The sequence below is a fragment of the Rhinichthys klamathensis genome, unplaced genomic scaffold (genome assembly GCF_029890125.1).
Source record: "Rhinichthys klamathensis goyatoka isolate OS25496 unplaced genomic scaffold, OSU_Roscu_1.1 h1tg000036l_1, whole genome shotgun sequence".
Lineage (NCBI taxonomy): Eukaryota > Metazoa > Chordata > Actinopteri > Cypriniformes > Leuciscidae > Rhinichthys > Rhinichthys klamathensis.
The window spans coordinates 5,509,150-5,536,557 of NW_026606584.1; the positions used below are offsets into that span (position 1 = coordinate 5,509,150).

At 46.3% G+C, this 27,408-nt stretch overlaps 1 protein-coding gene across 3 annotated transcripts in view; it reads right to left on the reverse strand.

Moving 5' to 3' along the window:
* The window catches only part of rhbdl3 (rhomboid, veinlet-like 3 (Drosophila)), a 145,385-nt gene that overhangs the window by 16,676 nt on the left and 101,301 nt on the right, over nt 1-27,408 (reverse strand). For all 3 annotated transcript variants that reach the window (XM_056246181.1, XM_056246183.1, XM_056246182.1), the window contains 2 exons: nt 9,675-9,823; nt 2,026-2,138 (listed from right to left, as the gene is read on the reverse strand). In XM_056246181.1, coding sequence (XP_056102156.1) covers nt 2,026-2,138; nt 9,675-9,823 — 262 coding nt within the window. The remainder of the gene's footprint in view (nt 1-2,025; nt 2,139-9,674; nt 9,824-27,408) is intronic.

Below are 27,408 nucleotides of genomic sequence, written 5' to 3' on the forward strand. Positions count from 1 at the left end.
AGCGGGTGAAAGTTGATTGTGGCGACGGCAGCTTTACCACGAGTGGGCGTGGTTTCAGCGCAGCCAGCGGACACCCCCCCAGCGTTTGAGAGCAGAGACTACTGCTCATTTTTTCAAGATTTTGATAGCTTATTTTATGTACTTGCCGGCTTTTTTTATCATTCAAATTTGGCTGGGTGTCTAATAACACATTTTTCTGTGATATGACAAACTCAGAACACATACTTCATTTTGACTTTACAGGGACTTTAAAGGCATATAGCCGTCCATGAGGGAGCTCCTGTCCAGGGGTCAGACGTGGAAGTCTGGGCGAGGGTGCCAAATTAAGCCCTGTCCCAGAGAAACCTCTTCCTCAGGGGAATTTACAAGGGAGGGGCTGTCGCGAGAAGCGTAAGCTCAGGGAACCAAGTTAGGGTGGGCCAGTATGGCACAACCAAAAGGACATGTTCTTCGGCCTGGGCCTGGCCGTGGGCCAAATATGTGTGCCAGCGCGTCTGTGCTGAGTGGAGCCTCGGTCAGGGAATGGTGGACATCGACTGGCCGAGAGCCCGTGCTGTGACCTTCGTTGCTTGTAGAGCTAAGTCGGACACCAAACGCACTTCCTGCATCAATTCCGGCTCAAGACTACCCTTGTGCAGATCTCTTAGTGCCTTGGCCTGATGGCCTGTCTAGAGGCACTGTAAGCCCTTGCTGCCAGGTAGTCTTGAGCAGGAATTGATGCAAGAAGAGCGTTTGGTGTCCGACTTAGCTCTACGAGCAACGAAGGTCACAGCACGGCTCTCGGCCAGTCGATGTCCACCATTCCCTGACCGAGGCTCCACTCGGCACAGACGCGCTGGCACACATAAATGGCCCACGGCCAGGCCCAGGCCGAAGAACATGTCCTTTTGGTTGTGCAGATAGACAGGCCATCAGGCCAGTCTAGAGGCACTGTAAGCCCTTGCTGCCAGGGACAAAGTAAACTTACAGGCCCTGGGACGATTCTGCCAGGTGGCAGCATAAATGCACAAATACACCCCAATTGACCGCTCCACCTGTGGAACCTCTGTGTACCCCCTGCCCACCCCACCAACGGGGGTAGTGAGGGTGGAAAAGCTTGTGAAGAGGGCCCTGGTGGTAAAAGGTGCCCTGGCGGTAAAAGGTGCCTTCCACAACTTTGTGAGCTCTTCATCCACCTCCGGGACGAAAGGCACTAGGGTGGGCCAAAGCTGTGAGTCACGCTCCAAGGCCAGATACCAAATACAACTCTGCATCAAACTCAGGCTGAGCTGCCATACCCGACGCAGCAATCGATAATTCGTCCTCTTCTGGAGACCCAAATGAGAAATTTGGCTTGGCACAAGACGAGCCACGTAACTCATCCATGAACTCCACCAGACGCAATTTGTGCAAGATGAGGAATGTGAGGCCCATGGGGATTGACCCGGCAGAAACGCTCCCATTCTTCATCTCATTGTTCCATAGCCTGGTGCATAGCAGAAGGACCAGAATGGGGAGTATCTGAAGTGACTCCTTCTCTAACCAGAAAAGAGAGTCATTGCCATCGTCATGTTCTTGCAATGACTTATCTGTGCTTTAGAGAGGGGAGAGAGACCACTCTAATGCATCGTAAACACCAGCCTCGTACCAGGTTCTCTTGTAGAGGTGAATGGATTGAATGCTTGCATCAACACTCGGCTCTGAAGAACCAATCTGAATTAGTGGATGCACGCCATCTCCTTTTATACCCATATGTCCGGGGGAGTGGTGCATGCAAATTCCATGTGTACATCAACACAACATCAAGGTGACTGACAGATTAATGTCACGCAAAGGCTGCATTTGAAAAATCTCAGTTTTAAGTTAAAACAGCAAAAAACAGAGTTCCCGCACTTTTGACCTATAAGATTTCCCAATGAATTTTCCATGACTCTCTAGTTCATGTTTATTTTAAAAAAGGCTTTTAAAGAGATTGCACTAAAAAACACACTTTCTCATTACAAACAGTAACACCCCCCCTAAAAATCGATGCTGGATTTGACTCACCTGCCAGTACACCACACACATACACCAGGCCAATTCTCAAAGCTCCATGGACCATCTCTAACGGCACACCAACCAAAAGTTGCATAGCCATGTTTAGGCCCAGGTGTTCTATTCTGAAACATATAAATCAGCCATTAGCATTAGCATAATTACAGATGTTTTTGAGGAAGGGATGAATGCCCTTTTTACAATTTGGTACATTTGGATTTATTGCAGGGTAAATAAACAGCTTTGGTTATGTAAAGTTGATTAATCTTATATTGTACTACTTGTCAACTACCTGTAAATGTTAACATTTTAGGATCACACAACATAAACTGAGTGACATAAAATAGAAAAACCTTAATAAATGAAAGGACAAAACTCAGCAATGCAATTCTCAAGAACCAAGCATGCACGGTTGAGCTTCTGTTTACCGTATTTGATGTACTGTACACTATTTGTTTGCTGATCAGAAAGCCTGTTCATCATATAAAGTGTTTGTATCTTTTCAGAAAACTTGGATTAAATCGCTCTATTTATTTGGATTACTTTTATAGTGTCTTTACGTACTTTTTGAAGCTTTTTGAAGAAAATTTTAAATTTTGGGTAAACCATTCTTTTACGATGCTTTAATTGATCGTAGATCATAAACGCGAAAGAAAAAAAAAAAAAACGATTATTATGCCACCCACCTGCCCTTATCAACCTCCAGATGTCAGTGGTAAATCCAAGAAGATCTGCTTATCTAAAGTCAATGAGTGACTTCAAATTATTATTATTAGATATTAGATTAGCAGAAGAGTTTTTTAAATATATATTTTTTAATTCAACCAATAAATCTTAATACATGTAATAATTGAAAATGCTGTTGCTGTGATCTCATGTTAAAGTTTCAAATACTTGTCAGAAATGTGTCAGAGATGAGGACTGGTTGGTAGTGCGTGTACCAGGGACGTAGCACCAAATCTTGGGCCCTATGCAAAGACTGTGTGTGCGGGGGGCCCTTTGCCATCATCATACGCTATTTATCACACTTTTTTTATAGTGTACAACTATACACATAGCACTCATTAATAGAAAAACAATTGTACTTTATATCATGTAAACAGTAAAACAATCATATTTGTATATGAATTGTGCTATACTTATAGCACCCCAGTATCCCCCTAGACATAAAAATGACAGTTTAACAATATTTAACTGGAATTATGTTTTTTTTAACAGACATTGTCCTTTGTATTCCAAAACATTACAATCTTTCCAAACTATTTAACAGTGTAGTAACAGTGTGGTAGTAACAATGGTATTTTGACAGTTTAATATAATAACGCCATCTTAAAATTATATGATCAAGTTTGCTATATATTTTAATGCAAGATCCACACAAAGTTTCCACACATACTTTCCATATTGTTTTCCATTTTTACAGTTTATCTCTAAAGATTTGTCACACACTTTACTTCAGTGTTTAGAGTAGGATAAGTGCGTCATGAGCTTCAAACAAGTTGTTTCACATTATGTAGGAAAATACAGACTCCCGTGCAGCAAGCATCTATTTACATAACATAAACAGTGGCTTATAAGTCGCAGTCGCCTCGCTCGAACAATATAGGTTCTCACTTGGTCTCTTTGGAAAGAAATTTGTGTGGAATTGTTTTCCCTCACTATCTTTACTTTCCTTTCCTCCACTTTTTGCCTGATCTTTGTTTGAACGTTATACGTGGTGGTGGTGTGACTCGAAGATCACCACACTCAGATGACTCCTTGTCTGCTCCTCTCCGGCCAGTCCGCTCTCCCTTACAGCCAATTAGTGTTTTGCAATGTTCCTAGACAACCAATCAAATCATGCAAATTGCGAGCATGCTGTGATCGTGGGAGGTGCCTACACAGACGTGTGCCAAACTTTGTCAAATGAGCGAGCAGAGAAATAGAACAGATTTGCACAATTGTAAAAATAATGAATAATTTCAGGATCTTCATGAGCCCTTGGACTGTGTCACCCCCCCCCCCCAACACCCCCTCCCCCCCACGGTGTGTACTCTGACACACTCCTCTCCTGCTCCAACTTTGTTTAGTCCTCTTTTTTTTTCTGAAGCCTTGACCATTTCTCCAACTGTTCTAATTCTCTGACCTTCAGCAGTGCACATGGAAAACTGTTACACATGAAGTCCTACACACCTACAGCAGTGTATGTGACTTTGGCCCTTAATAATGACATATCTGGGTGACAAAGAAACTTTTAACTACAGGCAATATTCCTCATGTCACATACTTGGCTCTCCTCAACATCGCCAAATAGATCCTATATAAGCAAAATCTGGACCCAGATCTAAAATAATAAGAAGGTCAGATTAATTATTCTCATAGAACAAGAACCTGAAATTTACAAAGCTTTGGATAACTAGGGCATGTATCTTAACGCTGTGTATTGTGAAAAGCGCTATACAAATAAATGTCAATTGAATTGAACTCATGGTGGATGATCATACAGATCTAAAAGAAAGAATCAGTGTAACACAACTTATTGAGGATGTTGATGATGACATCAGCCTGACAGACAAAAGCAATAACAAAATTTTAACAGGATAAGCCTTTAATATGTAAACTGAAAGTGAACATCTTTGAACGTATTAGCCTACAGTATCTTCAGTATAGGTATACAACAAGAGACAGTTCATGTCCCCAAAAATAGAATATAAACGTAACTGAATTACTTATCAGGAAAATCTGCATGAATGATCTTAAAGGAGAACTCCGGCGCAAAATGAACCTTTGGTCTAATTACACATTGTTACCTAGTCAACCGTTATCTGAGATTTGTTTTCATGATTATCGAATGTAAATAGTTTTATCTCTAAAAACAGTTTAGCCTATAAAGCTAGTATAACGGTAGTATATTGGGCATAGATCAATGACAAATAAAAATCGCTTGTTAATACCACTAACAAGGCTCAAAATAGCCCCACACTAACACGGTAGCATAATGAGGCTCCCTACCTTCAAACCGAAGCATTGAGAACTTTGTCAGTGTCCAGACAGTTTAATAAGAAGATATTTTAAACATACAGTCAACTTCGTGTATACAGGCAGAAGCCATCTTTGAAATACAGCCTTTACCAGTCGATCTACGAACGCCGATCCAAGCCTGCTGTTCGCGCTCACCTTATCATTCTCACCAGCGCACTTGGATCGGCGTTCGTAGATCGACTGGTAAAGGCTGTATTTCAAAGATGGCTTCTGCCTGTATACACGAAGTTGACTGTATGTTTAAAATATCTTCTTATTAAACTGTCTGTACACTTACAAAGTTCTCAATGCTTCGGTTTGAAGGTAGGGACCCTCATTATGCTACCGTGTTAGTGTGGGTCTATTTTCAGCCTTGTTAGTGGTATTAACAAGCGATTTTTATTTGTCATTACACTATGCCCAATATACTAGCGTTATACTAGCTTTATAGGCTAAACTGTTTTTAGAGATAAAACTATTTACATTCGATAATCATGAAAACAAATCTCAGATAACGGTTGACTAGGTAACAATGTGTAATTAGACCAAAGATTCATTTTGCGCCGGAGTTCTCCTTTAAAGCAACACCAAGGAACTTTTCCTCTGCGGTCGCCCTACAGGTTGGAAGCGGAATTGTCCTAATTGGCAATCTTACATAGCGTGGATATACCAGATATTAAAGGACCGCAAAGCCGTGGCATAAGTGCATTTCACCATGTCATGACTTGATGAACCACTGAAACGATTTTGGAAACATTATTTGAAGGTAAAAAATCCTACTTAGTGTTGCTTTAAGGCTCTGATCTAAAACTGATCTCTGTTTCAACAAAATCCACTGTTTCCAGAATAAGAGATAATTGAATCACCACTATGAAAAGGCTGAAATAAGAGGGTACATTCGAAAAAGCAAGAACAAATTTTACATACACTAACATATACAAATGATACAGTATGTATGTAATTAAGAAGTGCAACAGTTAATTCTGTTGTGGCTTTGTTTGGATTTTTTTTTTTTTGGCTGAGCAAAAAAAGAGTGATAACATTGTATCTCAATATTAACTTGTTTATTGAACTGATCGTAATCGTGCTATTGGTCTGAATATCACCACATGAGATCAAAGCAACTGTTACGGTGTGGTGTGGGTTGAAGAAGACTCAGGGGGCTTCTACACTGGGCTCGTTTGCTGTGGTCTGAGCCCGAGCGCGATTGTTCCCGGCGCCCCCCGCAGCGTTGGTCTGGTTTCACACTCAACTTGATTCTATCGAACCCTGTTGCGTTTGCGTGCATATTACGCCATCACAAACGTGTACTGCGCATGATAGAAAACAGAACGCGGGTCAATATATTTTGTTTTTTATTAATTCGCTGATATTATACGCAGTTGAGTGAACAATACAGGTTTACTGTGTGTGTGTCACATAAGGTGGGGTTCTGCTGCTTGCAAACAGACTCTTTTGAGGAGACAGTGGATTTCCAAATTTTTTGCCCTGATTCCATGCGCAATGCGCGAATACACTGCCGGCTCACTCTCGCTCGTATCCAAGGTAATTCATCAACACTTTCATCCCTTACAAGTGTTTTATTTAACTGAATACATCACAATAAGCTAAAACGCATGCGCAGGTCACTTTACTTCCTGAACAAGTGCGCACCCGAGTCCGTGTTGCTTTCACATTCACGCGAACCGCGGAACGGTTCGGGAGCAACCGAACTCAGACCACCTCCTCCAGGTAGTCTCTGGTTCGGTACCCCAGTGCACACCCGGGTCCCATGACAACGTTCACATTAGCATTTTTTAAGCGAACCGTGCCCCGTTCCGAACTAAACTGCCAGTGTGAAAGCACCCTTAAAGTCCAAAGGCTCCAATACAAATGATTTACTTACATTTTACTCACAGGTACATACAGGCAGGCAGGATGACAGGCAGGATAACACACACTCTAAACACAATTATGAACAAAGTAGAACCGACAAGGACTGACTGAACAGAGGGAAACTAAATACAGATACCAATGAACACTAACGAGGTGAGGACAGGTGACACGGATGATGATGATGATGATGAACAGGTTTGTAATGAGGGAGTGAGTTCAGGTGTGAAGACACGAGGGATACTGGGAAGTGTAGTGAAGACGAAGACAGGATGGTGCAGACGATGACTGTGACATAAATCCCCCCTTCAAAAAGCCCTGAAGGCTGACCAGGGCGTGGAGACGCCCCCTTCGGGTGGCCATGGCGGAGAGGACCCTTCGGGTGGCCATGGCGGAGAGGACCCTTCGGGTGGCCATGGCTGAGATGACCCTTCGGGAGACCATTGGCCGGGGACCTATATCCCCCCCAAGAAAAGTGGGGAGTGACAGGCTCAAGGATGTGCTCAGGGACAGAAGACTCAGGCTCGGGAACAGTCTCTGTTTCGCCTTGCGTGACGTGAACGGTCTCTGGCTCGGCGGGCGTAACGTGAGCGGTCTCTGGCTAGGCAGACGTGACGTGAACAGTCACTGGCTGGGCAGACGAGACGTGAAGCGCAGGCTCGGCAGGGCTGACGTGGAGCTCAGGCTCTGTGCTGGACGGGACCAGCGGTGAGGGCTCTGGGCTGGACGGGCGGTGAGGGCTCTGTGATGGACGGGACCAGCGGTGAGGGCTCTGTGATGGACGGGACCAGCGGTGAGGGCTCTGTGATGGACGGGACCAGCGGTGAGGGCTCTGTGATGGACGGGACCAGCGGTGAGGGCTCTGTGATGGACGGGACCAGCGGTGAGGACTCTGTGATGGACGGGACCAGCGGTGAGGGCTCTGTGATGGACGGAACCAGCGGTGAGGGCTCTGTGCTGGACGGGACCAGCGGTGAGGGCTCTGGGCTGGACGGGACCAGCGGTGAGGGCTCTGGGCTGGACGGGACCAGTGGTGAAAGCTCGGGGGGACGAGACTCCAGACCGGGGATGAACACAGGAGAGGTGACGTGCAAATCAGGTGTTGTCATGGCGTGCCACGGGAGGAAGCTCTGCAGACAACCGGAGAGATCTGGGAGCTCCCTTGGATCGACCGCCTTAGCCCCCAGCCGGTAACACGCCTTGATCGTCTTGTCGCCCAGCGAGCAGGAGGCAGCGAGAGGAACAAACCCCCAGGTGAAGTGGAACAGATCGCGACTATCCAGAGCCAAAGCCGCGATCTGTCCAGCGAGCTCCCAGCTCATGATGTGGTCGGTTCTTCTGTTACGGTGTAGTGTGGGTTGAAGAAGACTCAAAGTCCAAAGGCTCCAATACAAACGATTTACTTAAATTTTTTCTCACAGGTACATACAGACAGGCAGGATAACACACACTCTAAACACAATTATGAACAAAGTAGAACCGACAAGGACTGACTGAACAGAGGGAAACTAAATACAGATACCAATGAACACTAACGAGGTGAGGACAGGTGACACGGATGATGATGACGATGAACAGGTGTGTAATGAGGGAGTGAGTTCAGGTGTGAAGACACGAGGGATACTGGGAAGTGTAGTGAAGACGAAGACAGGATGGTGCAGACGATGACTGTGACAGCAACAACACACTTGCTTGTGTGATATTGTATAAGTATAAAGGGCAGTAGCTCTCAAAACTCCAAACTTCCAAGGACAGGACAATGCCACAAACTCATTTTTTACCAGTTTTATTCTGGCATTTAATGTTAAAGCATTTTCCAAAACACAACATTTTCATGTGTTTAAAAAAATACTGTGTTGACCTTTAAAATGACCTTTATCCAACAGATTACAAATAGAATCTTATGAAAGGGATTTACAGTGGTGGTGGTGTTGGCATTCTGCTGTCCTGAATGATATCATGTGGTGTTTAATGCTGTGACACACAGAATAAGTCATGTCTGCTGGTGGTGACACCAGGTGAGAGAGTGACTTTTGAAAATGCCTGTTTCTGTGTGAGAGAGTGTTGTCTTATTGGGATTCTGTTGGTGCAGCAGACAGAGCAGATCACTAGCTTGGGTTAATGGGGAGATTACTCGGTAGATGAGTGTAATATAATAAATTAAACCCCAACAGATCACAGGACATCAGACACATCACAGGGTCTCAAGCCCTCCATGAATAGAGACATTCAGTCCACACCAGAAAAAAGCTTTTTGAAATGTGCTTTAGTATGTTTTGTGTGCCTGAAAATGTTGCATTGAGTGTGTAAGCATTTTAAAATGGCAGAAAAGAAACAGCTAATAAAAGCAGTATCTAAAAATGGCACAAATTAGCAGCAGTCGGCCACATTGTGAGGCTGCAGTACTCTTGGATGATTTAATATACAAATAACTCTTTAAATTACAACAGAGAAAAAAAAAACATTTATTTGTTACACCAGTCTGTTGTGGTTGTGAAAGGTTTTATTCCTGCTTATGTAACAGCTGTCTGTATTCAGATTCGTCAGTCGTGGCATTGACCCATATAATATTTCTTTATAATGACGGCTAAACTGTATATGTTTACCATAATTTAAAGACAAAATCCCAGTGCCAGTTTGATGTCTCTCATATCAGGATGATTGTAACTGACTATTTCTCTTTAACATAATTTTAAGCTAATCTTCATTTAAGATAATAAAATAATTTTAAGTCATATCAATATGTTGAATCACATGTTCATTAATATAATCAAGTATGTGTAACTCACCCAGCATGCATGAAGATGTAGCTAAGATAGCGCCAGGCCTGAGCTCTGAGCTGCGGGTGGTATGGCAATGGGCCCTTCAGGAAGAATGGCGATGACACCTGCAGAACCCAGCGGTTCAGCTGCAGTCCGTAATACATAAAGACAACAACCTGAGAAAGACGTGGTAAGTAAGAGAGTAAGAGGCTGTTACTGATGTGTGACACCTCCAAAACAGCATTTTAAGGCATTTTATGGAATTATATGTGCACTCTTGCCTCAAAGGGTGTTCTAAAAGGTAAGGAAACATAATTATGCAGCCTCGGAACCTAGCTGTAGAATTCCAAGGCAGCATCACATACAGTACATCGACCTGTACATTACCGTTCAAAAGTTAGGGGCCAGTAATATTTTTCAAAGTTAAAAAAAAAAGTATTTTATGCCCACCACGGGTGCATTTATTTGATCAAAAATACAGTAAATACAGTAATATTGTGAAATAATATTACACTTTTAAATAAAATTTTTTCTATTTTTGTTTATTTTTTTTCCATTATTTTTGTTGAATTTTCAGCAGTCATTATTCCAGTCTTTAGTGTCTCAAGATCCTTCAAAAACTATTACATTAAATGCATTAGAGAAGATGTTCCCACAATGTAATGCGATTAGCTTAGTAGAAAATAGATACAATATGGGGAAAACAACTTTTCTGTTACGACCCTGGTTCCCTATGTAATGATACACTGCGTCAGTCTTGATTGCGTCTGAAACACGTGTTCAATAAACTCCAATGTCATTGGTGCAACGTCACCCTGTGATGTGTGACGGCGCACCATGGAAGCTATAAAGGATACCTGGAACACAGAAGCATCAACTTCTGATTGGTTGAAGAAAGTTACTCACAGGCATGCCGGAAGTATGGCAAGGGAACCAGAGTTACAGTGGTAACCGAAACGTTCCCTTTTGGGGAACTCTATGTAGTGTCTGATGATGACGCTACCCTGGAACGAAATACCACTGAGCACCTCTAAAGCTTATATGCCGCCATAGTTCTAGTAGAGTAGGCCCTTACAACCAGAGGCGAAGGAAGGTCACGCACCTTTATAGGCAGTATAAAATCCATTTACTTATTTTCAGATTGGAAGCAGGGGAACCTCGCCGGGTGATCCAAAGCATACCAGCAGCTGGTCAGTATTGCGCCACTGAGCAGACCGGTGGACGTAACACTTAAGAGCCCTCATTGGGCAAAGCAAGTTTATCTTCTCTTGTGTGTGTAAGGATGGGTGTAGGAACCCACAGTAGTCACTTTCAAATCCAGACTCAAAACACTTCTGTTTAGCTATGCATTTACTGAATGAGCACTGTGCCACTGTTCGTCCGACTGTTTTTACTGTACTGTACTTTATTTTATTTTTTATTCTAAACTGTTTTAATTATTCTTATTTGTTTTGATTATTTTAATTTCTTCTATGTAAAGCACTTTGAATTACCATTGTGTATGAAATGTGCTATATAAATAAACTTGCCTTGCCTTCTCTTGGTCCACCGACAAGAATGGAGGAGGGTAAAAGGCCTGCAATTCTACTGAGTAGTAGTACTTTGTTTTAAAGCTTTGTCAAGCTTTAAATGGCCTGTCCACTAGCCTTTCCTTCTCTTGGCCTTCTCTCCTACGTTCGGGTTGCTGTCCTGCGGGGCCGCACCAGGCCCCAGACCCCAGGGCAGCAGACCTTGACTCACAACCAGCCATGTGCTCATTCAGGAGAGAGAGGACTCTCTCAACCACAACAGAATCAAGGACAACCTCAGGAGTTTGGCACGACGTCTTCATTCAACACAGAAGAAGTCCATCGCAGCTCCTACCATTTGCTCTGCGTGTCCTCTCCGGCCCAGGGTCGGCAGGCCACAATCTGCACTCCAGCCATGAGAACAGAGTCGAACTACCCATGCAAGTTCATCATATCTTCTTCATCCAACTGAGAAGAAAACGATGGCAACTTCAACATTTGACATTCACGGAACCAACAACTTAAATTTTCAACAACTTCAAGGATTGTTTCCTCTGACCAGGCCATGCAAGTATCGATTTAATGAGGTGCTCTGAAAATGATAGGCTGATGGTTCTTTTCATTGTTAAATGGATCTTTCCCATAGTTCCATTTCCTGCTTCCGATTCCATTCTGTCCCTCACCCTTTTACCCATACATGTATGTATGTGTTTAGATTAGTTATGTTTGTGATTTAGTTAATAAAACTTGTGCACAATACGTATTTGGTTCTGATTCTCTGCTTGCAACAAAGTTTACCTTACAACAAACTATACTTGGACCGGCCAGAGCAGGGATATTAACAGTAGACGTACCCCGTCCTGGCGAACTCTCTCTAGAACTTCCGGGAGTAGAGCGATTGGGGGAAATGCGTAGCCTCAGCCACGTCTCAACCATGGCATCCAGCCCAGTGCATTCCCTGAAATGTGTGAGGGAAACCCAGAGTGGACAGTGTGTCATCTCCTCTGAAGCGAACAAGTTCACTTTCGCCTGGCCGAACTTCCTTTAAATCAACTCCACCATCTTGGGGTGGAGTCTCCATTCCCCGGGCCTCAGCCCCTGTCTCAATAGGATGTCTGCTCCCTGATTCAGGTACCCAGGGATGTAGACTGCTCTCAGGGAGAACAGCTTGCCGTGACCCCACAGAATGATCTGGTGTACCAGTCTGCAAAGAGGGTGTGACCGCAGACCCCCCTGTATGAGACTACAAATCATGTATGAGACTACAAATGTGTTGTCTGATCAGACAAGAACATGATAGCCTCTGAGGTCTGGGAGGAAGTACTTCAGTGCCAGAAATACATCCATAACCTCCGGACAATTTATGTGCCATGAGAGATGATTACCTCTCCAGAGACCATGAGTTGAGCAGCAATCTAGGACCGCACCCTAGCCTGTGAGGGCAAATGGGCAAAGAGGCAGAACGTGGGTGGAGTTGAGAAACCTGGTTGCTGAAATTGCGCCCGCCTAGCTCAACATGATCAAGTTAGCTCAGGCTAAGGAGCTAATGCTATATGCTACTGGCAGTACCGTCGCAAGGGCTGTGCCAAGTGTGTGACCACACAGGGCCTTGCACTAAAGTGACAGTTGACTTGATGATGTAAAGCCAATAGATAAAGTTAATGTTTTTACCCTTTGAAATAGTATAATAGTTAAAAGACATAGCTAAAAGTGAGACTATGTGTGTTATGCGAGTTAAAAATGTATTATGCAGTAACTTACAATATTGCTCTGAGCGGATGCGTGTGACAGTGATTCATGTGCATACACGTCAGTCATTGCACGTCAAGTTTGTAGAGAGATTTATTTAGTCCATTTTAAATTCTGATTTTGGCCGCCTTTCAAATGGGCCAAACCAAAGATATTACCTAAGAAGTTCAAGTGAATGCGCTCGAAATCCACGCTCATTCAAGGATGTGCATTTATTGCAAGGACGGAGAAAGCACTGACACCTGCAGGATTTCACTATGCGCACAAGGATTTTTTTAAACACTAAAAAGTTAAATAAGCATAATATAGTCTATCTGTTCCGTGAGAGCAACGGTATTGCAGAAAGAGTGTAGCCTCTATATCTATAGACGTTTTTAAATCGGAAAACGTACTCGGTTACTTACGCAACCTCGGTTCTCTCTAGAAGAGGGAACGAGTACTGCGTAATATCTTATGCTGGGGGAAAACCTCTTTTCCACGAGATATTGAAGCCAAAATTATCCTTAATTTTGAATTAATGTAAAATGTATTGCGGCAGCATGCAGACATAGGCAAGACGGCTCGCGTGCCTATTGGCTGTCCTGCGGCAACTACAGCAGCCTATCGAGAGAGGCCCTTGGTGACGTCAGATCCAATGGGATCAGGTCACCATACATCACGTGGCCGAGACGGGCGTGGCCTGGGCCTATAAATATAGCTTGATGGGCTGATATAATCTGTTTTTTCATCGCCGAAGCGAACCAGAGCATGTTGCAGGCACGGCAAAGATACGCAGTACTCGTTCCCTCTTCTAGAGAGAACCGAGGTTACGTTAGTAACCGAGTACGTTCTCTTACGAGATGTTCTCTCGTACTGCGTAATATCTTACGCTAGGGGAACACAATGCAAAACGCCGTGCGTGCTGGGATCCAACACCAAAGTCCCAAGGGCAGGTGCCCGGGGCTCATATAGTGCATAATCACCAGTGACTCACAGAGAGTCTGAGAAGAGAGGCTAGAAGTGTCATTTCCAATAAGTAGCATCCTAAGGGAGCTAATCACATCATCAGTGTTCCACACAGTCAGGGTGAAAATGTTCTTACTTACTGCCCATGGAGTTTTTTTTTTTTTTTTTGATCAGCAAGCGGTGCTCAAGTGGTTTCAGGATTCTGAGCCGACGCAACGGAGCAGACAGTACTGATCTTTAGACCGAAAGTAGTTTAGCCTGTAAGGCGGGAACCTCTAGGTTATAAAACCTTATAAATGTAGACGGGGAGGCCCAGCCTGCCCCTTGCCAGCCTGCCCCGCTTGTAAGTCCCCTGTGCGCTTCACTGAAGTGAGAGCCATAAGAAACACTGTTTTGAACGACAAATGTTTCATGTCTGATAAATGGATTGACTCGAACGGGGTACCTTTCATGGCTTCCAAAACGGTCCCACATAGGAACTGAAGGGGGTCTGGGAGGATTCAGCCTCTTAGCTCCCTTAAGGAAGCGGATGACCAGATCGTTCTTCCCCAGTGACTGGCCAGTCGTTGGTTTAGTAAACGCCGCTATGGCCGCCACATAAACCTTGAGCGTGGATGGGGTTCTGCCCTTATCCAGTAGCTCTTGAAGGAAGGAGAGAACTTCCGTGACCCCGCAGTCTAGGGGTGAAAAGCCTCGAGCTTTGCACCAGCCAGAAAACAGACCATTTTGAGGAATAGAGTCGTCTAGTAGACGGGGCTCTAGCCTGCGTGATCGTGTTTAACACTCCCTCCGGGAGGTTAGCGGGTACCCGTTGATGGCCCATGCATGTAGGGACCACAGCTCTGGGCGAGGATGCCAAATCGAGCCCTTGGCCTGAGAAAGGAGGTCTTTCCTCGTATTGGCCATGGGGCAGTGCTTGTCAGCTGCATCAGAACTGGGAACCAAGCCTGGTTTTTCCAGAGCAGAGCCACAAGTAGCACTGAGCATCCGTTATTCGTTCCAATACCTGAGGCAGGAGCGAGACGGGGGGGAAAGCATAGAGTGGGCAGCGGGGCCAGACGTGGGCCAGCGCATCCCTGCTCTTGGAGAAAAACTTCGGACAGTGAGCGTTTTCTTGGGACGCAAACAGATCTACCTGTGCTCTGCCGAATGTCTCCCACAGCAGTAGGACCGTCTGCGGGTGCAGAGACCATTCTCCTGCTGGAACATTGTTTCTGGACAGTCTGTCTGGTCCCAAATTCAGGTGACCAGGCACATGTGCTGCTCTCAATGAGCGCAGATTGTGCTGAGCCCAGACCAGGAGGTGTTCCGTCAGCCTGTAAAGGTTTCGGGACCTGACGCCACCCAGGCGATTTATATAGGCCACCACTGACATGTTGTCCGAGCGGACCAGGACGTGGTGATTCTTTATCTGGGGACAAAAACGCCTCAGCGCGTTGTCGACTGCCATCATTTCCAGACAGTTTATGTGTAGAAGCTTCTCCCGTTCTGACCACTGGCCAAAGAACGGTCTGCCCTCAAGCAGCGCTCCCCATCCCGAGGTGGAGGCGTCCGTGGACACCACTTTCATACTCGAGGAAGTCCCCAGGTTTACACCTGACTGATACCAGTCGATTGCTCTCCAAGGTTTCAGAGCTGTGACGCATTTCTGATCGACCTTGAGGCGAAACAGACCGGAGGCCCATGCCCGAGGTGGTACTCGCGCTTTTAGCCATAACTGCAGTGGGCGCATGCGAAGCAGACCCAACTGGAGTACTGATGATGCTGAGGCCATGAGACCCAGCACTTTCTGAAACCTTTTGAGCGGGACTTTAGTGCCGCAGCTGAAGGATTTCGTGATGTGCTGAATGTTCAGTCTGCGCTCTGGCGATAGTCACGCTGTCATAGACAGCGAGTCCAGTTCTGTGCCCAGAAAAGATATTCTCTGACTGGGAGACAGTGAACTTTTCGCCCAATTGACTTTGAGACCTAGATTCTCGAGATGTTCGAGTAATATGGTCCTGTGTTCTATGAGCTCTGAGTGTGATCGAGCTAGAATCAGCCAATCGTCCAAGTCCATGCCCCGAAGTTTCAGGGGTGCGAGAGCCACGTTCATGCACATTGTAAATGTACGGGGTGCTAGGGACAGGCCGAACGGTAGGACTGTGTACTGATATGCCTGGCCCTCGAAAGCGAATCTCAAGAATCGCCTTTGACGTGACGCTATTTGTATTTGGAAATACGCGTCCTTCAGATCTATTGACATAAACCAGTCCTCTTGGCAAATCTGCGCGAGGATTTTCCTGGTTGTGAGCATTCTGAAGTGACGTTTCACAAGCACTTTGTTCAGCTGTCTTAGATCTAGAATGGGTCTGAGACCCCCGTCTTTTTTCGGTACCAGAAAATATCTGCTGTATAGACCCCCTTCGCTCTGAGCTTGAGATAAAGGCTCTATCGCCCCTTTGCTCAATAGTTACGCTATTTCGGCTCGTAGTAGATGAGCTACTTCGGTTTTTACCGTAGTTTCGACTCGCGCTGTGTAGCGGCGGGGACGTCGAGCAAACTGCAGCGAATAGCCTCTTTTTATAATGTTCAGCACCCATTCTGATACCCCGGGAAGCTTTGCCCACGCATTCGCGTGAATAGCTAGGGGTTGAATGAAATCCGGGCTCTGGTCGCAACATAGTGGCGGCCGGAGAGCTTCGGTGTGCTGTAACGTAAACGCTGTGCTTGCAGCGTTTGAGGCGGGGGGCGCGCAGATCACGGCGGGCAGCCTGGCCGCGCTCAACTCCCTTATAGCAGTTTGCTGAGAAGGAGCGAGCGGGGCAAACCCCGTGGGGCTTAACATGTCTGTGAGTGAATGTGGGCGCCGGACAGCGGGCACATTTACTGCACTGAAAACACCGTCGGCCTGAGCTGACTGTATGTGCGTTGGTTTAGTTTTTACAGAAACCGTGGGACATGCAGTGTGTAGTGTTTGTGGGCACTGGTTTGTGGGCACATACACTACGTTTAATGCACAATCGACATGAGTCGATTTTATTTGTGCGTGCCCTGTACTGTGGCGGGCTGTGCTTGTGTGTAGAAATGAGCACTGTGTTGTGGGCATTTTTATTACACTCATAACACCATCGGCCGTGGCCGGAATACCAGAATTTACACTCTTTATGTGATTTATCTGTTTGTGTGCAGGCAAGCGGGCCGTGGTACCGGCTTGTTTACTGCAGAATACACTGGAACAGTCACATTGTCTGGAACTGAACGAGCGAAAAGTTTCGGTGAAAGTCTGGCCGCGGCGAGACTTGAACACCGTCGTTTTCCTAGGAGGGCTAGGAAGACTGAGGCCTCGGGCTTCATCGAGGCCGGGGCCCGCTCGGAGGGGGGTAGCGGCCAGCAGAGCGAGAGCGTGGTCTCTGGTCCCGGGCTTGACGGCGCTGTGAAGCGGTGGTGGTGGGCGGAGGCTGCGGCTGGGAGCTTCGAGCAGACGGCTGTTTAGGGCAGCCTGCTGCGGAGCTAGAGCGCTTCAGCAAGAAGTGCTTCATAGCCTGTGACGTCTTCTGAACCTCGGCGAATCTATCCGCGAAATTCTTGACGGATGATCCGAAGAGGCCAGCTGGGGAGATGGGCGCGTCGAGAAACACAGAGCGCTCCGAGTCCGCCATCTCCAATAGCGTCAGCCAAAGATGTCTCTCAGCAACGGTGAGAGAAGCCATATTCCGCCCCATGGCCTGTGCAGCGGATTTCGTGGCGCGAAGAGCCAGGTCCGTAGTGCTTCTTAAATCCGGCACGCTGATCGTTTCCGGTCCTTACCTCATCCAGTTTACGGAGAAGGTCGGCCTGGAAGATTTGCAGCACGGCCATCGAGTGCAATGCGAAACAGCCTGTCCAACGGCGGCATAAGCGCGACCGTGCATGGAGGAAGTAACACGGCAAGCTTTAGAGGGTAGCGCCGTCTTAGCTCGCCGTCCAGCCGAGGGCGGGCAAAGATGGGTCGCTACAGCCACTTCCACTGGGAGAAGAGAGAGGTATCCTCTGTCTTTAGCACCGTCCACCACGGAGAATGCTGCTGAGACAGAGGTGCGCACTCTGGTTGAGAAGGGGGCGTTCCAGGACTTCACGACTTCTTCGTGATGCTCCGGAAGAAAAGGCGCGGGCCTAGAAGACGGCGGGGCGCGGTCCCTTTTCAGGAAACATCCATCCAGCCTGTTGTGCGCGGGCGCCTCCCACTCGAGGCCGAGGCTTGCCATGGCCTGTGAGAGCAGATGCATCAGCTCTGACTCGTCGACACCAATGGTGGAAGCGGTGGCGGACGGCGGCCACTGTCCGTCTGTGAGCGTTCCGAGTGAGGCTGGCGAAGCTGGCGGGCGAACCGGGGAGCTTTCGCGGGCTGGAGAAGACTCGGGGACCCGCTTAGTGCGGCACTTTTTATGACGCGGCACTACAGCGGGTGTGGGTGCAGCCTCCGAGAAGAATGCCAGGCGAGTCCTCAGAGTCGCCATAGGCAGTAGCTCGCAGTGATGGCAGCCGCCGTCAGCGAGCGCGAGAGCTGCGTGATCTGACGTCACCAAGGGCCTCTCTCGATAGGCTGCAGTTGCCGCAGGACAGCCAATAGGCACGCGAGCCATCTTGCCAATGTCTGCATGCTGCCGCAACGCGTTTTACATTAATTAAAAATTAAGGATAATTTGGTAACGCTTCCTTTTACAGTCCTGTTACCCATGTACATACTATGTACTTATTATAGTAATTACAATTACTGGGTAATAACTAGGTACTAACCCTGAACCTACCCCTAAACCTACCCCTAACCCATGTACTTACCTTATATTAGCCAGTAGTTTCTAGGTAAGTACACTGTAAGTACACGTAAGTACTGTACTGTAAAAGGAAGCGTTACCGATAATTTTTGGCTTCAATATCTCGTGGAAAAGAGGTTTTCCCCTAGCATAAGATATTACGCAGAACCAGAAAATATGAACACATCACACCAGTCCTCAAGTCTTTAAACTGGCTCCCAGTTACATTTAGGATTGACTTTAAAGTATTATTACTGGTGTATAAATCATTCAATGGGCTAGGACCTCAATATATTGCAGATATGCTCACTGAATATAAACCTAACAGATCACTCAGATCATTAGGATCACATCAGCTAGAAATACTTTTAGCTATTATGCCAACCGCAGCTGGAACCAGCTTCCAGAGGAGATCAGATGTGCTCCTACAGTAGTCACATTCAAATCCAGACTCAAAACACATCTGTTTAGCTATGCATTTACTGAATGAGCACTGTGCCACTGTTCGTCCGACTGTTTTTACTGTACTTTATTTTATTTTTTATTCTAAACTGTTTTACTGTACTGGTTTTGTCTTTGTTTGTTTTCTAATTTCTAATTTATTTATTTATTTATTTTTATAATCTCTGGAAGAGATTTTGAAGGAGAGCGGGAGAGTCTTCACTCCGATGAGGCGAGTGAAGGAGTAAGTTATACTGCTGTATAAGAAGTCGCTGAGAGCGTCGTTAAGGGTAACGGCAGCAGACAGCGCACACGAAGCGTGCTCTGTGGGGGCCCCGCTGGGCATTACTGGTGTAGCACCACCCCAGCAGAGTACGTCCCTGGGCTAGAGGCCCAGTGGCACCGTAAACCGGCTCAATCTCTTCCATCTCAGATGGGGGTGGACCAGTACTACTTTATTTGATTTTTTATTCTAAACTGTTTTAATTATTCTTATTTGTTTTGATTACTTTAATTTCTTCTATGTAAAGTGTCGCACCTCCTTTTTTTTCCTTCTACCCCGAGGAGCAAACCACACCCACCAATAAAGTTCAGAGGCTTGTCAACTGAGTATAAAACAAGGAATTTATTAAAGTCTCAATAGTTAAAATGTCTCTTGAAGCAGGGCATCCGTCTTCTGTTACGGTCCGGAGTTCCCTCCACGCTCCCCCACTTAAAGGGTGCTGCCACCCAGCTGAGTTAGCTCTTCCCCCAGCGAATAACTGACAGTACGGTGTCACCAGCCTGTTCCCTAGCTCTCAGCTGGCCGCTCAGTCTGTCACGGCCCCGTCAACGAAGCCTGGGGGAAATCCACAGCAAACGTAGAATACTCTTTGAAACAGGAAAACACCGCAACACACCAAGGTTCAAGTGAGGTCTCACCACAATCTTCACACCAAGAATCAGCAGGCGATCGTCTCAGGACAGCGGCAGACAGGCCGCGCCGGCGGCACTGGGATGGCTATTTCATTATGTACCTGTCAGGGAGAAGACGAACTGGATGGTGGGTTTACAATTATAGGCCTGGAGCGGGAGGCTGGGATCCTTAAGCTGCAATGCAGACTGATGGTATTGAGGCAGAGTGCAGGATAGTACAGTAAGGCGGATAAGTTGTTAGCTAAAGCATTAGTAAGACAGCAGTATGCACATCCAGTAGAAAAGGTGATAGAATAGTACAGTGAGGCTGATAAGCCGTTGACTTTAACACTAGCAAGACATCAGTATACACATCCAGTAGGGAAGTCGATAGAATAGTACAGTGAGGCTGGTAAACCGTTAGCTTCAACACTAGCAAGACAGCAGTATGCAGTATGGACGTCGATAGAATAGCACAATGAGGCTGGTAAGTCGTTGGCTACAGCACTAGCAAGACAGCAGTATGCACATCCAGTATGGAAGTCAATAGAATAGCACAGTGAGGCTGGCAAGTCGTTGGCTACAGCACTAGCAAGACAACAGTATGCACATCCAGTATGGAAGTCAATAGAATAGCACAGTGAGGCTGGTAAGTCGTTGGCTACAGCACTAGCAAGACAGCAGTATGCACATCCAGTATGGAAGTCAATGGAATAGCACAGTGAGGCTGATACGTCGTTGGCTACAGCACTAGCAAGACAACAGTATGCACATCCAGTATGGATGTCAATAGAATAGCACAGTGAGGCTGGTAAGTCGTTGGCTACAGCACTAGCAAGACAGCAGTATGCACATCCAGTATGGAAGTCAATGGAATAGCACAGTAAGGCTGATAAGTCGTTGGCTACAGCACTAGCAAGACAACAGTATGCACATCCAGTATGGAAGTCAATAGAATAGCACAGTGAGGCTGGTAAGTCGTTGGCTACAGCACTAGCAAGACAGCAGTATGCACATCCAGTATGGAAGTCAATATAATAGCACAGTGAGGCTGGTAAGTCGTTGGCTACAGCACTAGCAAGACAGCAGTATGCACATCCAGTATGGAAGTCAATAGAATAGCTCAGTGAGGCTGATAAGTCGTTGGCTACAGCACTAGCAAGGCAACAGTACGCACATCCAGTATGGAAGTCAATATAATAGCACAGTGAGGCTGGTAAGTCGTTGGCAACAGCACTAGCAAGACAGCAGTATGCAGTATGGACGTCGATAGAATAGCACAATGAGGCTGGTAAGTCGTTGGCTACAGCACTAGCAAGACAGCAGTATGCACATCCAGTATGGAAGTCAATGGAATAGCATAGTGAGGCTGATACGTCGTTGGCTACAGCACTAGCAAGACAACAGTATGCACATCCAGTATGGAAGTCAATAGAATAGCACAGTGAGGCTGGTAAGTCGTTGGCTACAGCACTAGCAAGACAGCAGTATGCACATCCAGTATGGAAGTCAATATAATAGCACAGTGAGGCTGGTAAGTCGTTGGCTACAGCACTAGCAAGACAGCAGTATGCACATCCAGTATGGAAGTCAATGGAATAGCACAGTGAGGCTGATACGTCGTTGGCTACAGCACTAGCAAGACAACAGTATGCACATCCAGTATGGAAGTCAATAGAATAGCACAGTGAGGCTGGTAAGTCGTTGGCTACAGCACTAGCAAGACAGCAGTATGCACATCCAGTATGGAAGTCAATGGAATAGCACAGTGAGGCTGATATGTCGTTGGCTACAGCACTGGCAAGACAACAGTATGCACATCCAGTATGGAAGTCAATAGAATAGCACAGTGAGGCTGGTAAGTCGTTGGCTACAGCACTAGTGATCAGTCCAAACTAGACATATACTCATGAACTAAACTTGGTTCACAATAACGAGGCGGGGGAGACGGAGGACAGGCACGCATATACTGGCAGTATATTTCCAGCGTTATACAACTCAATCCAGCCACTTTATGTAGACATGTGTACTTAGCTTATCGTAGCCCAGCCGATCTCTCTCTTGCCTCGTCCGATTCGGTATTCCACAACCCCAGGCAGTCCGGCCTCCACTCCACTCGTGCTCGTTGTCCTCTCTTTATTACAAACTCCACCGTTGCGTCTCCAGCGTGTCCAGCCAGCACTAACGTTACCTCCGGAGCTCGCCGCCAATCCGTCTCACCCCGCACTCCGTTTTTTCTCATTGAAGACTGTAAATCACATGCTTAAAAACACATTGCCGAGTCTTGTTAACCAATCGCTAAACCCCACACTTTCCTCCTGCACACCTGTCTCTAGTCAGTGATAAGGACATCACGTATTCCCGCCGGCTTTGTTTTAGTCCGTCCTTTAATGTCTCCTCCTTATGGGAAACAAACCTCGGGAATTCTAGTTCCGCCCCACAACATGTGGTCACCTGGTGACATAAAGCACTTTGAATTACCATTGTGTATGAAATGTGCTATATAAATAAACTTGCCTTGCCTTGCCTTGCCTACGCAGTACGAGAGAACCTCTCGTAAGAGAACTCCAAAAAGCAACGAAATTGTCAGAGATCCATGAGTGCATGTTCACAGATGAAAACAACTGAAAAACAGCACTGGTTGTTCTCTCGATACTCGACAACGACGAGAGTCCAAAGGCGTGGGCGAAGGTATAATGTGTGTACTAAATTGTATGAAATAATCCAGAAAAAAAGCACAAATACGGAAGAGATGCCAAGTTCAGCGACTGGAATTAGCTGAGGTGACGTGACGGCTAACAGGCAGCAGACAAACGGCTAGTGACAGCAGCAGCAATCCACCTATCACTCAAGTGGCCACGCCCATAATTATGCAGAACTTTGAGGCTTAATATAATATAAAAGGATGAGTTTAAAAAAAATTCACACCCCTCACAGTTTTCATGAAGGGCAAAATTAGCTATATAGACCAAAACCAATTTTTGTACCAGGCTGTAAACATATTTTTTTCTGCTGTAAAGTTGGCCATTTTAACATGGGGGATATATGGAATTAACTCCCTTTTGGAGCCTGTCTCTAGCGGCCAGTCGATAAATTGCAGTTTAAGTCACTTCCATGTTGGCTTCAAGAGAGAGAGACTGGAAGATTGCCGCTCGGTCTTGAGCCACAACTGCAATGGTCTCATGTACAGAAGGCCAAAAGGAATTGCGTTGGATGCAGCTGCCTTGAGTCTAACAGTCTCTGAAATGGTTTTAGTGACGACTTGGCTTAGTTTGATCCTGCCTTTGGATAAAAGGATCAACTTGATATGACCTGATTTCTCCTCGAAGAGGACCACGCGGGAGCGGAGCGTCCTCAGTGGAAGACGATCGTAATGCACATCTTGAAAGCTGACCATGCATGCACCGCTCCCAAGCAGACCACACATATATTGTGTGGATCGCCACCCGTAATGTAGCGAGGGCAAGGAGGAACACACAATCTAAACTGCTTAATAGACCAATTTTCAGTTGGTAAACATGGTGACGTTTTTCTGTGGGCGGAGCTTAGGTGGTGGCAGAACGATCCCTCTGGCCGCTTCTCTAACGTAAAGTCTGCAAGTTTTGTTAGCTTGTTTTTAACAATGACTGGAGAAAATCCGATTTTATCTTAATGTGCAAGGTCACTCACTGTCCAGGACCACGATTGTTATTTGCAAAAGTTAATTTTAATCGGACAGAACCAGATTGGCCGACCCGTACACTCATTGAGGATCTGACAGGATTAACGTTAACGTTACCTCCGGTTGAGTGAACTGACTTCTACACCTACCTGATAGAGAAACGGAGGGCATGTAAATCTTTAGATGCCTATAACTATGTGCTGAATGGTCATGTACAAGACTTGTGTGGTACGATCCGCAGTTCTGCCTAGCCAGCGCCGAGAAGACGACAATGTAAAGAGTGACATTGCGGTGCAATTTTAATGAGGTGAATATTTCTAGAAATAAAAAATTGCAGATAAAGCATATTAATTTTTCATTGATTCTTGCACCCAACAACACAACAAGATGGCATTTAATAATAAGAAGAATAATTTAAGATCCTTATTTTGTAGCCGAATCTGTGCTGGTTTGTATTTGCCGCCTCCAGTTTTCCCTTTGTTCTGCCACCAGCTAGCGCCGTGACGTAACTGTGACGTCGGCTGAAAATTGGTCTATAGCCACACTACTAATATAGATATATAACTACGAGACAAACAACACCACATGGACGGACATTTTAACACAGAGATACCAATGACATTGGAGTTTCTTGAACGTGCTTAGACGTAATCATGCAGGAGCATATTTAGACGCAGCCTAGAGTTCCCTGAAAAGGAAAACGTTAATGTTAAAAATATAAATAAACATTTAATACACTACTTATTAAGTATTAAGTATAACTACTGCTAGTATTGAGTCATTAGCTTTGCAACATGCTAATGTAAAGGTGTTATATGTATGTCCTGTGTTTCCCACTGCTTAGTGCTTTTGGTTCAGTCCTGTGTCCCCGTTTTCCCGCTCCTCGTTAGTGTTCAGTTCATTCACCTGTGTTGTGTTAATTTGCCCCAGCTGTGCCTTGTTTCCCTAATCTGTTCTCTGTGCATTTATACCCTGTGTTTATTGTATAGCGTGTTTTGTGGTTCCTGAGTTATGTTTAATAAATTCCTGTTTCCTGTTCCTCATCGTCTTCCTCGTGATTCATACCACCACTTATTGTAACAAAAGGTCTATTAAAATTATTGAGACGCTGGGATAGGCTCTAGCATGCCCACGTCCCTACGGAGACGTAGGGCCTGTGCCCGGTTGCATAAAGCACCTTAAGTGTAATTTTCCCTTAAGGTCGCCCTTATGTTTCCCTTAAACCTAAGGGTGTTGCAGAAAAATACCCTTAAGTGTTACTTAACGGGGTTTTTTAAGTGAAACGTCATAAACACTTAGAATTTCCCTTAAATGCTGTTTTTTCACTTAAGTAATCGTTAAGTGTTGCATAAAACCCCTTAACGGTAATTTCCCTAAGTATAACTTAAGGTTTGGAAATCGTAACCTTAAGAGTAACACGGACAAAAATAAGACGACATGGCTGAATTTATGGAACCAGCTGAAGATCATATGGGAGAACCCTTTGGACTAATTTAGCGATGAAAAATTGTTGCAAGAATACCGATTTGATCGACGCGCAATATTTGACATCGCTATCAAACTAGACGGCTGTCTGTCTGTCAGAAAACAGGTATGCTATGGAAATATACTCAGCTGTATTTCGAGACACAGAGCCAGAAGTGCATTCACAAAACCTAAACAAATGCCAAAGCATGAGACGGTGAACAACACAAACTGCAGCCACTTTCGGAGCTAACGCGGTGTTACGTGATAGCGTCACTGGACTGACACGTGATATTCCGACATGTTAGTGTTTTGCGTATCTATGGCAACAACAGACTTTTATAACGTGAATCCAGGATCGCTGTCGTGAAACACTTAAATGTTTCCCTTACCTAAGAGAATGTCACGGTTGGTAAATCCTATGTCTTCTTCTTGTCTCGTGTCTCTGTTGTTGTATGTGTGTGCGCTGATCAGAGGGGCGTGGCCGCTCATCAGCGCTCGTTCAGCAATCACTCATTACCTCATCACCAGCTGCAGTCTATCCATTCCTGTGTATATATTCTCACCAACTTCTCATCTCCATTGTCAGATCGTTGTTTGTGATGTCCGGTTGTGTTGATCCCTCTGCGTTCCAGTCCCGTGCCTTCGTTGTTCCTGTTCGTGTTCCTGTGGTCGTTATCTGGATTCGTCTTGTTTGTTCAGCACTCTCCGTCACCTCACTCACCGGATTCATCTGACCATTGGAGTCCCTGCGCCGCTAGCCTGTTACCACTGGACTCTCTCTTGCTTCATCATTGCTTTGTAATAAATACTGAGTTTTACTTGCATCTTGCTTCCGAGTTTCTATCGTTACAGAACGATCTGACCCAAATGGAAGCAGCGAGTAACCCGTCAGAAAGTCTGGAAGACTTTCTGAACAACAGCAGACTTCGGATGGATAACCAAGAAAAGAACCTCAACGACACAGCTCGCGCTGTTCAGGCTTTAGTGGCGCAGGTGTCTGGGCTCACCCAGCAAATCCAACTTCTGCGAGCTCCCACTGCGCCGCCTGCACCGCCGATTCCCCAACCACCACCAGCGGACCCCTCCCAGTCGGAGCCCCGTCTACCGGCTCCGGAGCCGTATTCAGGTGAACCAAACTTTTGTCGAGCCTTCTTAACACGATGCTCAATGCATTTTTCTCTCCAGCCCCGAACCTTCCGTGAGGAACGAACCAAGGTCGCTTTTGTCTTGACGTTACTGACTGGGAGAGCGGCACTATGGGGAACGGCGGTGTGGGAGAACCAGGACGAATGCTGCGCCTCGTTCCAAGCGCTCTCCGCCGAAATGAAACGAGTCTTTGACCGCGCTGTGGCCGGGAGAGAAGCAGCCAGAGTGTTAGCCGACCTGCGTCAAGGAAGGAGATCCGTAGCGGATTTTTCTATCGAGTTCCGGACCCTGGCGGCGGAGAGCCAATGGAACGAGGAGGCGCAGTGGGACATGTTCCTGCATGGGCTGGCTGACCGCGTCCAGAAGGAGATATACGCCATGGACCTTCCCACCAAGCTCAACGACCTAATCGCTTTGGCGCTTAGAGTGGACGCACGGCTGTCCAGAGTGGAACAGCGAGCACAGCTCAACCGCCCTTCGGGAGGATTTGAAGGCCAACGTTCTGGAGGCGGGGACGCGGTCAGCCCCGTCTACGATCCCGAGCCCATGCAGGTGGGTCGAGCCCGGCTTTCCCGGGAGGAGAAGGAAAGGCGGAGATCCCAGGGCCTCTGCATGTACTGTGGAGGAGCTGGACACTTCGCCTACAACTGTCCTTTAAAAGGCCCAGCCCGACAGTAAGTATGAGGCTACTGTCGGGTGGGATCTCCGCCGAGAAGACCTCATCAACATCGACTCTCCTTCCGGTTAGACTCCGATGGTCCAACCACCGTCACGACTGTCACGCACTTCTGGACTCGGGCGCTGAAGGTAACTTCATGGACCACACCTTTGCACTCAACCACCAAGTTCCCCTCAAACCCCTCACCCGTCAGATTGCAGTACACGCCCTCAATGGCCAAGAACTCCCCACTATATCTCTGGTCACTGAAGACATCACCCTCATCACGTCAGGCAACCACTCTGAAACCATCTCCTTTTATATCCTGGACACTCCGCTTGCACCCATTGTTCTTGGCCACCCATGGCTCACTCATCACAACCCCAAAATAGACTGGCAGCTCAAATCAGTAGTGGCGTGGAGCAGTTTTTGTCATAAGTCCTGTCTTGTGTCTGCCTGTCCGTCTGTTTCTGTTCATGTGTTGCAGGAGGAGACAGTGGATTTATCTAACGTGCCC